The 14388-nt window shown below is 41.4% G+C and overlaps 1 protein-coding gene across 3 annotated transcripts in view; it reads right to left on the bottom strand.

Moving 5' to 3' along the window:
* Nucleotides 1–14388, bottom strand: part of SLC1A1 (solute carrier family 1 member 1) — a 54637-nt gene that overhangs the window by 28252 nt on the left and 11997 nt on the right. For all 3 annotated transcript variants that reach the window (XM_033085899.1, XM_033085897.2, XM_033085898.1), the window contains exon 2: nucleotides 11541–11681. In XM_033085899.1, the coding sequence (XP_032941790.1) occupies nucleotides 11541–11595 (55 nt within the window). In that variant the 5' untranslated portion in view covers nucleotides 11596–11681. The remainder of the gene's footprint in view (nucleotides 1–11540; nucleotides 11682–14388) is intronic.

The following is a 14388-nucleotide window of genomic DNA, read 5'->3' as shown; positions in this document are numbered from 1 at the left end:
GGCAAAATGTATAGGTATACAAGGTTTAAAATAAGCCGTTTAACATGACACTGCATTTTTAATGAATTGTGATATCTACTCACAGGGAATTTGAGTGAGAAAGGTGACTGCAATCTGGTTTACTAGTGGAACAGTTGTTTATGTCCTCAGCTCCACAAAAGAACAGCAGAAGACACCAATTGACTTTAGATCCATCCACAGTGGTGCCACCAGCAGTGCCCACAGTGATATGGCCAGGACAGGAGGCAGTCAGTGACAGCTCATGCCAAAAAATGGCCATTGTGCTGGAGCTCTTTGTCCTTGAGAGTTGGTGGTAATCATGCTCCATGAACCAGAAGTGCACTTCCAAGTTTTATTGCTATAATTTAAAAACTTACATAATGTAGGGGCTGTCTCAGTTGTATAAGGTCAACTGATATTGATGGGAAAGGAGTAGATGACAATGATATAAGTAATCTGAAGAAGATGGGCACAAAGTCTTGTCCATTAATAACCCATGACTTTGCTATCCTGCCTGCCTCAATGACTGCACATGGACAGCAGGGACAGAACTTCTAGCATTCCTCAGTACAACTGAAGGCAAAACTCATTAACAGTACTGTAACATTTTCTGACCTTCACACAATTAATGACAAAGAGGGAAGAGGTGAGTCTCCTGAGCCCAGAAAACTAATTTACACATACTATCAAATGGATCTGATTTTCTTGGGAAGTTCTCTTGGCTTAAGAAACAGCAAAGCATACAAAGAACATGCAGGTAGTTCAGAAGACAGTCCCTGAGTAGGTTAAGCTAGACCAGTAATTTCCCAAGGACTTTGCTGGTGATGCACAGAGCCTGTTAAGGATGCCTCAGTAATGGACCATCTCCCAATAGCTGTGCTTCTTGGACTTGTAGAAGTGGAAACTGCTGAGGCAGCTGCCATCCCAGGAATGATGATACCAGACAATAAATGTATCTGGATGCCCTGCATTATAGGGAAAAAACCAGATTTGTCCTCCTTATCTGTACTCCTTTACAATACAGCAATGTACATACAATGTATATATAAAATGGAACTAGCAGATCTATTCCTGGGCATCACCACAGTCTTAGAGTATTCTAACTTAAATTACAAATAAAGTAGGCAAAACCAATAAATAAGTATTTTTTAAAATTCTGAACTGTTCTGATTTTCAAAAATAAACATGAGAAATAGGAACAATCTTATTCATTCAAAATTTTTTTTTCTTATTCATTCCAGATCTATTGTTTCCCATTTTCTGTATTTCGTTTTCATGCTCTAAATCCTTTGGCACTGTGATGAAACAAACTAGTATCTTCCCAGACACAGATCCAACACAGATCCAAGGTAGTCAACTCACACTTTAATTTTGATCAATTGAAAAGGATAAATAACCTAGTCAAACATCCATTCATCAGTCACAATCTAACATAAACTTTACGCAGGGAAAATAGCAGACCCTGCAAACGGGAAAAGTCACATGGCCTTGGTAATTCACTGAGATGTTTTTCAAGTCATATATTTCACTCAAACAGTTGTCAAAACAAGCCACATTTGTGGTGGAATTGTTACCTTTGTACTATTAGTAGTAAGTGCAAGAAAGAGTGTGTATTTGGCACTGAGAAAACTGGAATGGGCATGATGCTTCAAACTGCAGTTAAAGCAGACCCTGGAGTAAAGCAAGAGTTCATTTCTATAGTAATGGAAGCTTCATAGTTTTCCCAGCCCCACAGCTGATGTATTAATAGCTCACATAAAACTGCCTTGAGAGAGCTAACTGATACTGTGTTTTTTTCCACTGTTCTTGAGGTATGCCAAGTATACCTCCAAACGCCTCATCAATTGCTTGAAGAAATTTTGGTGTTCTCCATAGCTGAGCCTGCACAAATTCACAATGCAGGAAACTCCTATGCATCTGTTCTAGTTTCTTTGAAGTTGTCTGTGAAGGCTAAAAGTGCAGGGAAGGTCAGAAACCTAAGAAAAAGCTTTATTAACATTTTGTCAGGGAGAAAAGATAAGAAATGAGGGAGAGATTATTGCAGAACTTGAAACAGATGAATAGCTGATAAAATCACATCATTAATACTGAGATCTGAGACATGGACCTGCTGTGCTATGTGTCACATCTTTTAACACAAAGCTAAAATTTTGGCATTTATGGTAACTCTGGAAACATCATCAAAGAAAGGTCATTTATCACATATGTGATGTGAATTTTTTGACAGAATGCATTCTAGCCCTGAAGAAGAAAGACCTCTACATCAAGATCCTTGGCTTATAGTCTGAAAATCAATGTGGCAGGCAGCATGACGTAACCCCATCTGAGAAGGACTGACTGAAGAGAGATAGGAAGCAGAACCCCTGGTGTTCTCATAGTATCTGGATGTCTGAGGATATTGTGTTAAGATCCAGATCTCTTGACACTTGCTAGTAACAAGGAACTTAGATGCAGAAAGTAAGGCCAGACACTTTATATGGATTGGTAAGCTTCAGACTGGGCATGTAAGTTTCCTTAGCTTTTTCAAGTACAAGGGAAAAACTGTTCAGGAAACTTGACACTTGTCTCCAGCCTAAGTTCTGCTCGAATCCTGACAGAAAACAGATTTGCAAACATTGCCTGACATTGCATACTGTGTGAATCTCACTCTGTGAAAAGAAAGCTAGAAGTGATTAGGACTGATCTGCTCAGTATGCACCCTTGATGAAATACACTGCACAACTCCAGGGAATTTTTGTTCTCAGAATGAAATTAGAGTTGTGAATTTCCAAGACTTTCAAAGATATTTTATATGTTATAAGTACTCTCAAAATTATTTGATTCAAGTCTCAAAACTCCTACGAAGCATGTAAGAGATTACAGTAAATTCACGAATACAAGCCGCACTGAGTATAAGCCGCATCTCTGGGTGTTGGCAAATATTTCGGTTTTTGTCCATAAATAAGCCGCACCCGAGTATAAGCCGCTCTGTCGTTCGCAGCGAGGACCCGCGTGCAACAAAGTTGCCAAATAGTAACAGAACGGTGGCAGGGCGGGGTTTACTGGCTCGGCTTGGGCTGTGCAGGCTCGGCCCGCTAGGGGCTGCTGACGGGGCCAGGTAGCCCAGCCCAACGCTGCCGCTCGGCGGGGCCACTGGGATCAGTCACCACGGCCCGGCACTGCCCTGTGGTGGCAGGCAGGGACGGAGCCCCCCGCCGCCTCCCAGAGCAGTGGCAGGGGCGGCCCGGGTCCCCCCGCTCCTCCCGGGGCCACGGCAATGGTGGCGCAGGTGCCCCGCCACCTCCCAGAGCCACGGCAGTGGTGGCCCAGGTCCCTCCCCTCCTCCCCGGGCCGCGGCAGGGGCAGCCCGAGTCCCTCCCCTCCTCCCCGGGCCACGGCAGGGGCGGCCCGGGTCCCCCCTCTCCTCCCCGGGCCGCGGCAGGGGCGGCGCAGGGCCCCCCCCGTCTCTTCCCCACGCTGTGGCAGAGGAGGGAAGGAAAGACTTCTCCCTCCTCTCTCCCCAGCCCCGTGCTGCCTGCAGGCAGCCAGGCTCCACCCGCGGTGCAACAGAGTAGCGATTTGTAACAATCGCAAAATGCCGACTTTGCAGCTGCTCGGGTCGGCACTCTGGCTGGCACTTCTGAGGTTGTAAATGTCAGAAAATTATTCACATATTAGCCGCTCCTGATTATTAGCCGTATTTCCGGTTTAGGAGCAAAATCTTAGTCAAATTGGTGCGGCTTGTATTAGTGAAATTACTGTACTCTAAATTCTTTCTTCCTAAATATAAACATAACATAACTTTTCTATTTATCTAATATTTCTTCTTTTAGAGCATTACTTCCAAAAAAGTGGATTTGGGGTGTGAAGTGTTACACTCAATACAGCTGTAGTTCTGATGGTATAGCATGATCTTGAGTAACATTCTAGGCTTTTGATTTTAATTTTCAATTTTCCCATGTCTCTACAGCAGGACATAAAAAATAAAAATGGTTTATTGACACAAATAATGCATTAATGTGCTATTAACTAATCTGAGGTATAGAAATCTCATGGGTCGACAAAAGAGCTCTATATTTTGAACTGAATTATCAGGGGTAGACTTTTGGGTCAGAGTCAATAAGTTTAGGTCTGAATCCATTAAACTGATTTTGAGAAGAAGAGAACAATTAAAATTTGGCTCTAAGGCAGAGTTCTACTCAGACTATTCCACCCCAAAGCAAGGTCCTACTAACCAAAACTTTCAAAACAAATGCATGCTTAGTGCTTATGTCAGTTTTCTTCCAGGCAGTGGAAAAATTCCACAAACTGCAACTTGTACACTAAGTAAGTACGCAAACAATGCTTTTCCTCTCTTACACTCCGAAAAGCTGGGTTTGTGAATGAAAAACACATTCTACAAAGCCCTCCATTTGACCAGAGGGAGAATTTTGCCTTTTGAATCTGAAAATAGAGATGAGGGTTTTTCTGCTCTAATTAGAGCTCCAAGGAGAAAGAAGAAGCATGTTCCTGATTTAACTGAGGAAATCAGTAAGGGTTTTTCCATTAAGATGGAATTTATTCCAACAAATTAAAATTAAAATTACTAATACTTCAAGTTTTGCAGAAAATCCTGAAATCTCGAGGACTAATTCCAACCTCCACTCTCTTTGCTGCAGCTTGATTTACATCATTATGAGCAGATGGATTGGGATCTGGTCATGGTACATGCATTTGTGCACAGCTCCCCATCTCTAAAGCATAAGCTGATTATTTTCAGGATTTGATGTTACTTTTTAAGACACTATAATCCTAAAAAAGAATACCATAGACTGTATTTTCAAAAATGTCTAGGTGACATATTTTGTACCATAGAATGGTTTGGGTTGAAAGGGACCTTAAAGATCCTCTAGTTCCAACGCATCTGCTAAGGACAGGGGCACCTTTCACTAGACAAGTTGCTCTGATCTCCATCCAACATGACTTTGGACATTTCTGGGGATGGGACAAACAACGTCATGAGTTGAACTGTTCCAGTGCCTCACAAACCTCACAGTAAAGAATTTCTTTTCACTATCTAATCTAAACCTACTTATTTTCAGTTTAAAGCCATCATCCCTTTCTTAGAAATAGATGCCTATGTAAAAAAGACCCCCTCCAGCACTCTTGTAGGCCACTTCAAGTGTTGGAAAGCTGGAACAAGGTCTCCCTACCTTCTCTTCTGGATACTGAACAGGCCTGTGAACTTGCTGAAGAAGCACTCAACTCCAACATCAATGGATTTTATCATTGATAAAATGTTAAACAGGATTGGCCACAGTATTGAATCCTGAGGTACATCACTACTGACTTATCTCCAGCTAGACATGTGCTGGTGATTGCAACCTTCTGGGTCTGCCCATTCCAAGAGATTTCAATTTGTATACCTGTGCAATTATCAAACCTGTATTGTACCAATTGTTCTGTAGAAATGTTACAGGAGAGTGTTAAAAACCTTACTGAAGTCAAGTTAGACCACATGATCTCTTTGAAATACTGAATTTTCAGATCAAAAGCAAAATTCACTCTTTCAAAAACAACTGTAAAGAACTTAATAAAGAGGGAAATGAACAATTTATGGAAGATCTAGGATTTGTCTTCAGCTGTGATTGTAAACAAGACAGCTCACTATATGCCTTAACTGTTAGTGGCAAGGCCATGTATTTCTGCATTTGGCAGTACCTTTTGTAGAGTAAGACCCAAAAGTATTTTTCTCCAAAGAAACCTTATCATTCTTGATTAAACATCAGATGTGCAAGAAAAACACCACAATCTGCATGCTGGCTGGCTGTCTTTGGTGGGACCAGATGTGTTCTGAGGATGTCTACCTCCTTGGAATATATGTATTATGCAGACTCCTATAGGGCCTGTAACTGATGATCACAGCTGTTGGACCTGTGTATGTGTTCACATGCTCAGTGGTAGACACTTGGGGCAACAATATATTCAAAGTTACTGCAGTAAAAGTAGCAACAATGCTCCAGCTGGTCCAGAATGAATGTCTTTTTAGTTTACAAGTTAATGGGATGAAATTAGCTCACCATGAGAAAAAAACATTGTCATGTTATTGTGCCTTTGCTGCAGTTTAAGTGTGTGCACCAGAGACAATTACAATGGCTCATTTGGTACATAACTGTAACCAGACTGTGATGCTGAGTCCAAAGACATCTAAGAAGTTTTGATGCCTTTTGTAAATTTATGTCATGTCAAAATATTAGATTTTGGTTACAGGTAACAGTTTTGTGCGTGAATCACCAAGACAAAATTGGGACAAAATTATACAGTCACTCAAAAGTAACTGGATGGGCTGGAGAATTTGTCTGAGAGAAATCTTGTAGAGTTCAACAAGAAGAAATGCAGAGCTCTACATTTAGGCAGGAATTACGCAGAGCACCAGCATGTGCTGGAAGCTGACTGGTTGGAACACCTCTGCAGAGAAGAATCTGAGAGTCCTGGCAGACAACAAGCTGAACATGAGACAGTAAGATCTCACAGCAAAGGTGGCCAATAGACTCCCGCACAACACTGTGACAAGCACTGTCATCATGTGGAGGAGGAGATCTCTCTAAACACAACTCATGTGAGGCTACACCTGGAGTACTAGGTCTAATTCTGGGTTCCCCATACAAGAAAGGGATGGACTTAATCCAGCAAAGGGTTGCAACTGTGATGAGGGATTTTGGAGCATCTCTCACATGAGGACAGCTGGGAGAGCAGGGACTGTTCAGTCTTGGGAAAAGAATGCTCAGAGTGACCTTAGTCATATGTATAAATTCTGATGGATGGAAATGAGTATAGAGCCAGGTTCTTAGTGGTGCTGCCCAAAACAAGACATGGGACAGTGGTGAAAAATTAAAGAAACCAATGAGATTTAATCTGAACATGAAGACTCTGCTTTAGCTGACCTTGTGAGTTGATTTCACACAGCCTGGATTTTTTGGTATCGGGGAGAGGCACAGAATTAGCTTCTATAAGAAGCTGCTAGAAGCTTCCACCATGTCTGATAGAGCTAATCTCTGATGGCTCTGAGGATGGACATGCTACTAGTCCAGTTAGAGAGCTTGGTAACACCTCTGTGATGACATATCTAAGAAAATCAAAACAGCATGTGCACAGTCTTTTTCCAGTGGTGGCAATGAGCCATGGCCACTGGCACCTTGATGTGGCCCATGGCCTGCAGGCCTCGCCAGCCTGGCCTCCCCCAGCCAGTGGCGCTACAGGCAGAAGGACAGAGCTGAGGGTGCTGGTGGCTTCCCCTTCCCAGCACCCTGCATGAAGAGCGGTATTAAACAGCGCCAGCGCCGCGGCGGCCACCACTGCCTGCGATGGCACTGGGGTCACCTGGCCGGCAGTGAAACATGACGAGCGATTCCTCAACTTGGAACCTAGACAAGATCAACCTGTCAGCACTGTGGGATCCTGCAGGAATTTTGAATTGGTAGAGCTTGCTGATAATGGCACTACAAGGAGCAGGTTTTTTCTAATCAGAGAAGATGAGGAAGTGAGAACATATGAGGGAAAACAGCATGGTGACACCAAGGTCAGTGGGAAAAAGGAGGGGGAGGAGGTGCTGCAAGTGTCAGAACAGAGATGAGGATATGGTGAAACAAAGTGTCCCCCCTTAATGCATGGAAGTCCACGGGGGATGCAGAGATCCACCGGGAGTCTGTGGGAAAAGTGCTCATGCCAGAGTGGGCGGATGCTGTAATCCATGGGAGACTGGGATAGAGAGCCCTTGCTTCCAGAGATAGAGATAGCCCCTGATTCCAGAGATAGAGAGAGCCCTTGCTTCCAGAGACAGAGAGGGACCCTGCTTACAGAGATAAAGAGCCTTGCTTCCAGAGATTGAGAGAGAGAGCCACTCATTCCAGTGATAGAGAAAGAGCTCTTGCTTCCAGAGATTGAGAGAGTGAGTCCCTCATTCCAGAGATAGAGCTCCTGCTTCCAGAGATTGAGAGACAGAGAGAGACCTTCATTCCAGAGATAAAGAGCTCTTGGTTTCAAACTAGAGCAGCCTGTCCTTAGAGGACTGCACCCCATGGACAAGTGACCCACGTCACAACAGTTTTTGGAAGACTGTTTGGTTTGCCTGTGGGAGGGACCCCTCAGCATAGCAGAGATAAGACTCCTCTCCCTGAGTGAACAGAAGATCTGAAGTGATGAACTGACCAAAATTCCCATGTCCAAAACTTCCTGTGCTATTGGGAAGGAAGGAGGGCTAGCAAGGATGAAGGTGTTTTAAAGGCTTACTTTACTTCTCATTATCCTCCTCTGATTCTGGTAATAATAAATTTATATCACACCTTTAAATTTGAACCTGACTAACCCTTAAGAGTATTTTTCTCCCAGTCATCCTAACTCACGAGCCCTTTGTTAATTTTCTTTTTCCCTCTCCTCTGCCCAACTATAATAGAAAAGGGTGAATGACTTTTGTGGCTTTTGTTTAGCTAGTATCAAACCACGACACTCTGCATGGACATTGGATTAGATAGTTTCAAGAGATCTCTTCCAACCTCAATCATTCTGTATGACTGTGCAAAAGAAGAAAAATTACTAGTATGTGTCATAATAATTCACAAGTTTACTTATTCAGTTCAAATGTGCATTTCTGACATACCTATTTTAAAAGAGGCAATATCTCATCAACATCCTGAGGACGGATATGGGTGAATAGTGAAAACCATAATGCACAGACATTTGCGGTTCATTTGCAAAGCCCTACATACTCCACTGAAGCAGCTTCTGTTTTTATCTATCTTGTTTCCTTTCCCTTGCCTAAAATCATAATATAAAAGTGTAGAAAAAATATGCCCTTACTTTCTATTGAAATTGGATACGCCCAGGTCAGAATCAGAGCATCTCATTCTCACCATGAGATGCTCTGATTCTGACCTTGGCATATCCAATTACACAGTCATTTCTGTATTTGACCATAATCTGCAATCTGTAAAATCCAAGCTTGTGTTAGTAGTTACAAATGCAGTTTACTCATACTGGAACATTATATATTAAGAAAGCACAATATTTTTTAATAGGATGATTCTTGTTTCCCCTGCAAGAGCTGGACAGGGATAGATTTAATAAATAATTCATTTCATGATTATTCTAATGACCTAATTTATTTCTGAAGACATGGGCACAACTTCACTCACAAATAAAAGCTTCTTCAAAAAAAGAAATGTGTTAAGTCATATCTTGGCAGTTTTTCCTGGATGTCCTGTCACAGACTAAGGTTCTCCTCTTCTTTACACACCAACAATTGTTTAACCTCTCTTTATTCCTTTGGACACAGCCATTGACTATTTTGTGTTATAATTTCTCACACTGCATTTGGCAGTTTTCCATTCTGGATCTTGCAGCTCTTGACATTCTCCATTTCAATTTTAACATGGGATTCCTCTCATCCTACATTACAGATATGCTCAAAAGGCCTTCACAACTTCCTTTAAGAACTTTCTGTCATAAACCCATTTTGGGGTATGCTGCTGTGAAATTAGTGGTATTTTTGGCTATGAACTTTGGAGAGCTTAAAAGTTTGTATTTAATATCCTATTCTTGAATTCATTTTTGTAACAGGATCAAAATTCCGCTTTCATTTTCTGATCACAACATTCTCTCCTTTTCTTTAGTCAAATGCCTGATGCATTTTCACTAATACCTAACCAATCAACAAACACCTGGACATTAATATGCTGTCAAAACAGAGGTTTTGTGGAGATGAAAAGGGACAGTATAGTGACCACTGTGTCTTGATTCACAGCAAGAAGCTGAAAGAAAACAGTTAAATCCTTGCACCCTCAGCGAAGACTTAAAGAATGAAGAGAAGATTGCTTGGCTTTCCATTTTTTGAAAAAAGTTATTGCTAAGGGAAGTCTACTTGACATTCAGTTCTGTCTTTTTGCCTGGGGATTTCTCCACCAAATCTTTCCAAAGTTTTCCCTGTGGGTGAACTGTTAGTAAATTCCAGCATTCAGGGCAGGGTTCCATCCAACAACTTGCTTGCTTGTCCCAGAAGATGGAAGCCTTGCTTTTCCTTCCATTACCCCTTCCTGGCCACACAGAACTCGCTTGGTTCGAAGGAGTTTTCAGTTTTGGGGAAATAAAAGTGTTGAATGCCAGAACTCATGCAAGGTACCTCATGGAAGTTTGCTGAGTATAAGGAAGTATAAGTCAGGAATGTCCTCTTTTTGTGACAGTAGGTTATGAGATCAGCTCTCCCTTGCTTTTCAAATGGCATCATGAGACTACTTATAACAATTATCTCTGTACCTCAGAATATGCAGTTGCAGCTTTGAGCTTGCAATTTGCAACTGCTTAACCCACTTCCAAAAATAGGGAGAGAAAGATACAAGAATATATAATTTACAAAGTTATTAGCTCACAGTTCTATATAATGCATAGATAACAGTGCTAATCCTTCCAAATATTTTCTCATTCTCATAATATACAGAAATTTCACGATTGTAAGCTGCACCTGATTATAAGTCACACTTCTGGGTGTCAGCAAATTTTCATTTCTTTGTCCATATATAAGCGGCACCTGATTATAAGCCGCATGTCTGGGTGTCAGCAACTGTATTGGGTTACAATACAGAGTATGATAAAAGGTATCTATTCTGTCACCATCTGTTGAGGGTGGGGGCAGTGATCCTTATCTCAATGGCAGATATTCTGCTAATAGGCCATCCACTGAAACGAGACGGGGCATTGTTCTTTATCTTTTCACAACCCATCCTTCCTCCATGAGTCATTTTCTGCTAATGGCCCATTGAGTCCCACTGTGTGACTGATAAAATTACTGCATCCCATTAAAAGTTGCTCCAGCCAGGGCGAGGAGCCCAACATTTCTTACCAAGATAAAAACAGAGGTTTGGGGACACTAAGGGAGCCCCTTTCTCCACTGGATTTCAGAGGAAAACCGGATTTCTCCACATCACTACTGGACCTTTAGAGGGAAACTGCACCTTCTACAGGAGCACTGCTTCAACTGAATCACATCTGTCACTGCAAGAGGACTGCAATCACTATTTAATGGGACTGCTACCAACACCCTGCCTGACAGGGTGTCAGGTTGACTCTGACTTTTTCAGGGTTTGGAGTTTGTTTCTTTGTAGTACTGTATTTCTATTTTAACCTGCCTAGTAAATAACTGTTATTCCTAATTCCCATATCTTTGCCTGAAAGCCCCTTGATTTCAAAATTATAATAATTTGGAGGGAGGGGCTTTACATTCTCCATTTCAAAGAGAAACTCCTACCTTTCTCAGCAGACACCTGTCCTCCAAACTAAAACAGCAACTTTTTGTTCTTTGTCCATATATAAACCGCACCTGATTATAAGCCGCACTTTGGGTTTGCACCAAAATTTTAGTCAAAATGGTGCGGCTTAAAATCGTGAAATTACTGTAACTTAATCTAAAGGTATGAAATCTGTATTTCTCAGTATAGAGTTCCATCAAGTTGTTTTTAGGGGTTATTTCCTTTTGAAAGACAGCTAACCCTCAATGATAATCCTATAAGCTAACAGTACATTTTCAGTCATACCTGTGATCATACTTGATATGATTAATGGCAGAATGATGAGTTTGAGCATTCTCATCAGCAGTTCCCCAGGAAATGCAAAGTAGACTTTATCCAAGTTAGAGAGTTTGCCATATTCTCGTACTAGCACACCAATTCCAATACCTAAAAGGGACAAAAAAATGTTACACAAATTAGATGTAATTTACAGTAGAGACATGTGAGACAAGGAGAAAAAAATAGCAGAACAAAAAGAGCAAGAAATAAATATATTTTCACAGCTATGGTAGAACTTCTAAAGCAAATCAGTTAATAAATATTTCTTTTTCTAATAATAAGTAAAGTAATAACACACAATTCTCAAGTTGCAGGATGTCTTCAGGTATGTCTATGGAAAAATCTGATTAGGTGCTCTGATTATGAGTCCAGTCCAGTACTGACTCTTTACCCACCTTTTGCTAGTGCTACAAGACCCATGACTGGTATTAAAAAAATCAATAGACTATATAAACACTACCAAACACTAACGTGAGACGGTGACATAAATACTTCAGATGATTTCCACTGGTGAAAATAAGCAGCACCACTTTCAGTAATTGCTGTTCTACATAATTAGGAAAGAGTGTGACTGTAATCACTAAATTAATTTAATAACTTCCAGGAAACAGATCGACAAAAATACACTCTGCTCATTTCACACTCATTTCACAACACAAATACCAGACTATAAATTCAATCAGTGATTGAGCCGTGGCACAAGGCACCTTTATACATCCTCTTATCTTTGGATTTCATGAATTATCAGATAGCGCTCACTTCTGAGTTATCGGATAAGAGTTCTACGAAATCACAGATAAGAGTTCTATCAAAAGAAAAAAAATCATAGGCCAAAACAAAAATTCTTCAGTTTGACAGGCAATATCTTTATTTTCCATTCCAACATGATTTTCAAATTAAAATGACTGTTATAAGAAATGTTTTCTTCAGTGTCTGAAAACCACTTCACATATGAGCTTTGTCCTAAAGGCTTCAGTCGTAAACTGAAGATCAAAACTGAGATCAAAAAGAATCAGTTTCTAACCAGATTCAACGAAAGAACAAGTCAAAACTCTTCATCATCAAAATCAAGCTAAATGAAAATTAAGGCAGATTAAAAAACAAATCTTTCCTGTTAATAGAGATGGAAAATGAAATGGGTAAACTTCCAAGAGAATGAGCTGCTCTAGTCAACTATTAAGATTTCTGATCAAGGTGTAATCTCTGCCAGTGAATACAGTTTAAATTCCTTGGAGCAATCTTGAATCTTAACAGCCTTGAAGATATTTGCAATATTATGCAAATGACCTTGATTAATGAATGATAAGACACAATGATCTCTTATCTAGGGACTGAATTAGATGGGTTGAAAATATTTACTCTGCACGTTTAGATAAACCTAAGCAAGATAAAATTCCACTTGTAAAATGGTTACACGAATTGAAGTTAGTTGCTAAGGCTTTGATACCGAAAGCACTAGAGTAAACAGCTGAATCTAACTATACAGCTAACCTCCACGTCTTCAGACCATTCATGCAACTTAGGGTAGACATTTGCTTAAATTGCAGCAAGACTTAACTACAATAATTTCATGTCTATAAGGTGCACCGGCTTATAAAGTGCACCTCCGGGAGTCGGCAAATTTCACAACTTTGTACATTATATAAGGTGCACTGGACTATAAGGTGCACTTTATTTTTGCGGTGAGGAGCTGCGCCACGTGCAACAAAGTAAGGAATTACTGGCAGCTGCTCAATTTGCAAACATTTTTCACAGATCAATGTAGCTTTTAAATGCAGCCCCAGGCGCCCTCCCCGTGCTGTGGGCCCTGGAACTCCCGCCCACCCCTGGTGCCAGCTGGCACGGCTCGCGGCTCCCAGCTCCCACCGCGTGACCAAGCTGTGTCCCAGTTTCCCCCTGGCCGGTGGCTGCATCGCTTCCCCCCGGCCGGCGGCTGCGTCTCTTCCCCTGGCCGGGCAGCCATGGCGGCTCCCGGCATTCCCCTGACTGGCGGCTGTGGCGGGTCCCAGCGTCGCCCCGCCTGGCGGCCGCGGCAGATCCCAGCATCCCCCGCCCAGCGGCCGCGGCTCCCACTTTTCCTGGCTCCCCCCACATGGCCACAGCTCATGCGGTTCCCCACTTAGCTCACAGTTTGCACTTCCGGGTTGGCAAATTTCCAAACTTTGTCCATATATAAAGTGCATCTGGATTATAAGGCGATTATATTCCAGGTTCGGACCAAAATTTTAGTCAAAAGGGTGCACCTTGCAGTCGTGAAATTACTGTACTTGTTTATGGCAAGTTGTGTAATGCCACTTTACTTTCATCAGGACATGTTCTAACCATCTGCCTTTCATTCTATATGGTGACGGTCCTATTTGACTAGATGGAATTCTGATCATTGTATATTCAGCAGGATTGCTAGCAGGTAGAAAGATTAATCCTTGTTTTTATTCTTGAGAGTTCTGTTTTCCACTTCTCTAGATTTCACTACAAAAACTTTCCACATGCTCTCAAAATTATAACAGGGTTGATTTTCCATCTATAGATTTATACCTGTTCTGTTTGATTTTTTTGTTGAGGATGTTATTTATCTAATGACAATAGCTGAGAATAGAGTTCCAACAATCTCTTGAAATTACATTATTGCTCTCAATTCCTTATTCATGGAATTTCTTTACCAGACAGAGCACTTGCATCCATATTAACTTGTGTAGTATGCCAAATCACAGGAAAATGCAGCTATCTTTTAACTGCAGTTAGCATCTAGCATACGCTGCTTGAATATATCATGGGAATATAAGAAATTTTATTTTGTAACAGTAACAAGAGAAGA

Source organism: Catharus ustulatus, chromosome Z (genome assembly GCF_009819885.2).
Source record: "Catharus ustulatus isolate bCatUst1 chromosome Z, bCatUst1.pri.v2, whole genome shotgun sequence".
In the NCBI taxonomy this organism is placed as follows: domain Eukaryota; kingdom Metazoa; phylum Chordata; class Aves; order Passeriformes; family Turdidae; genus Catharus; species Catharus ustulatus.
The sequence above is the reverse complement of the archived record's forward strand: the minus strand, read 5'-3'. Positions and strand labels throughout refer to the sequence as shown.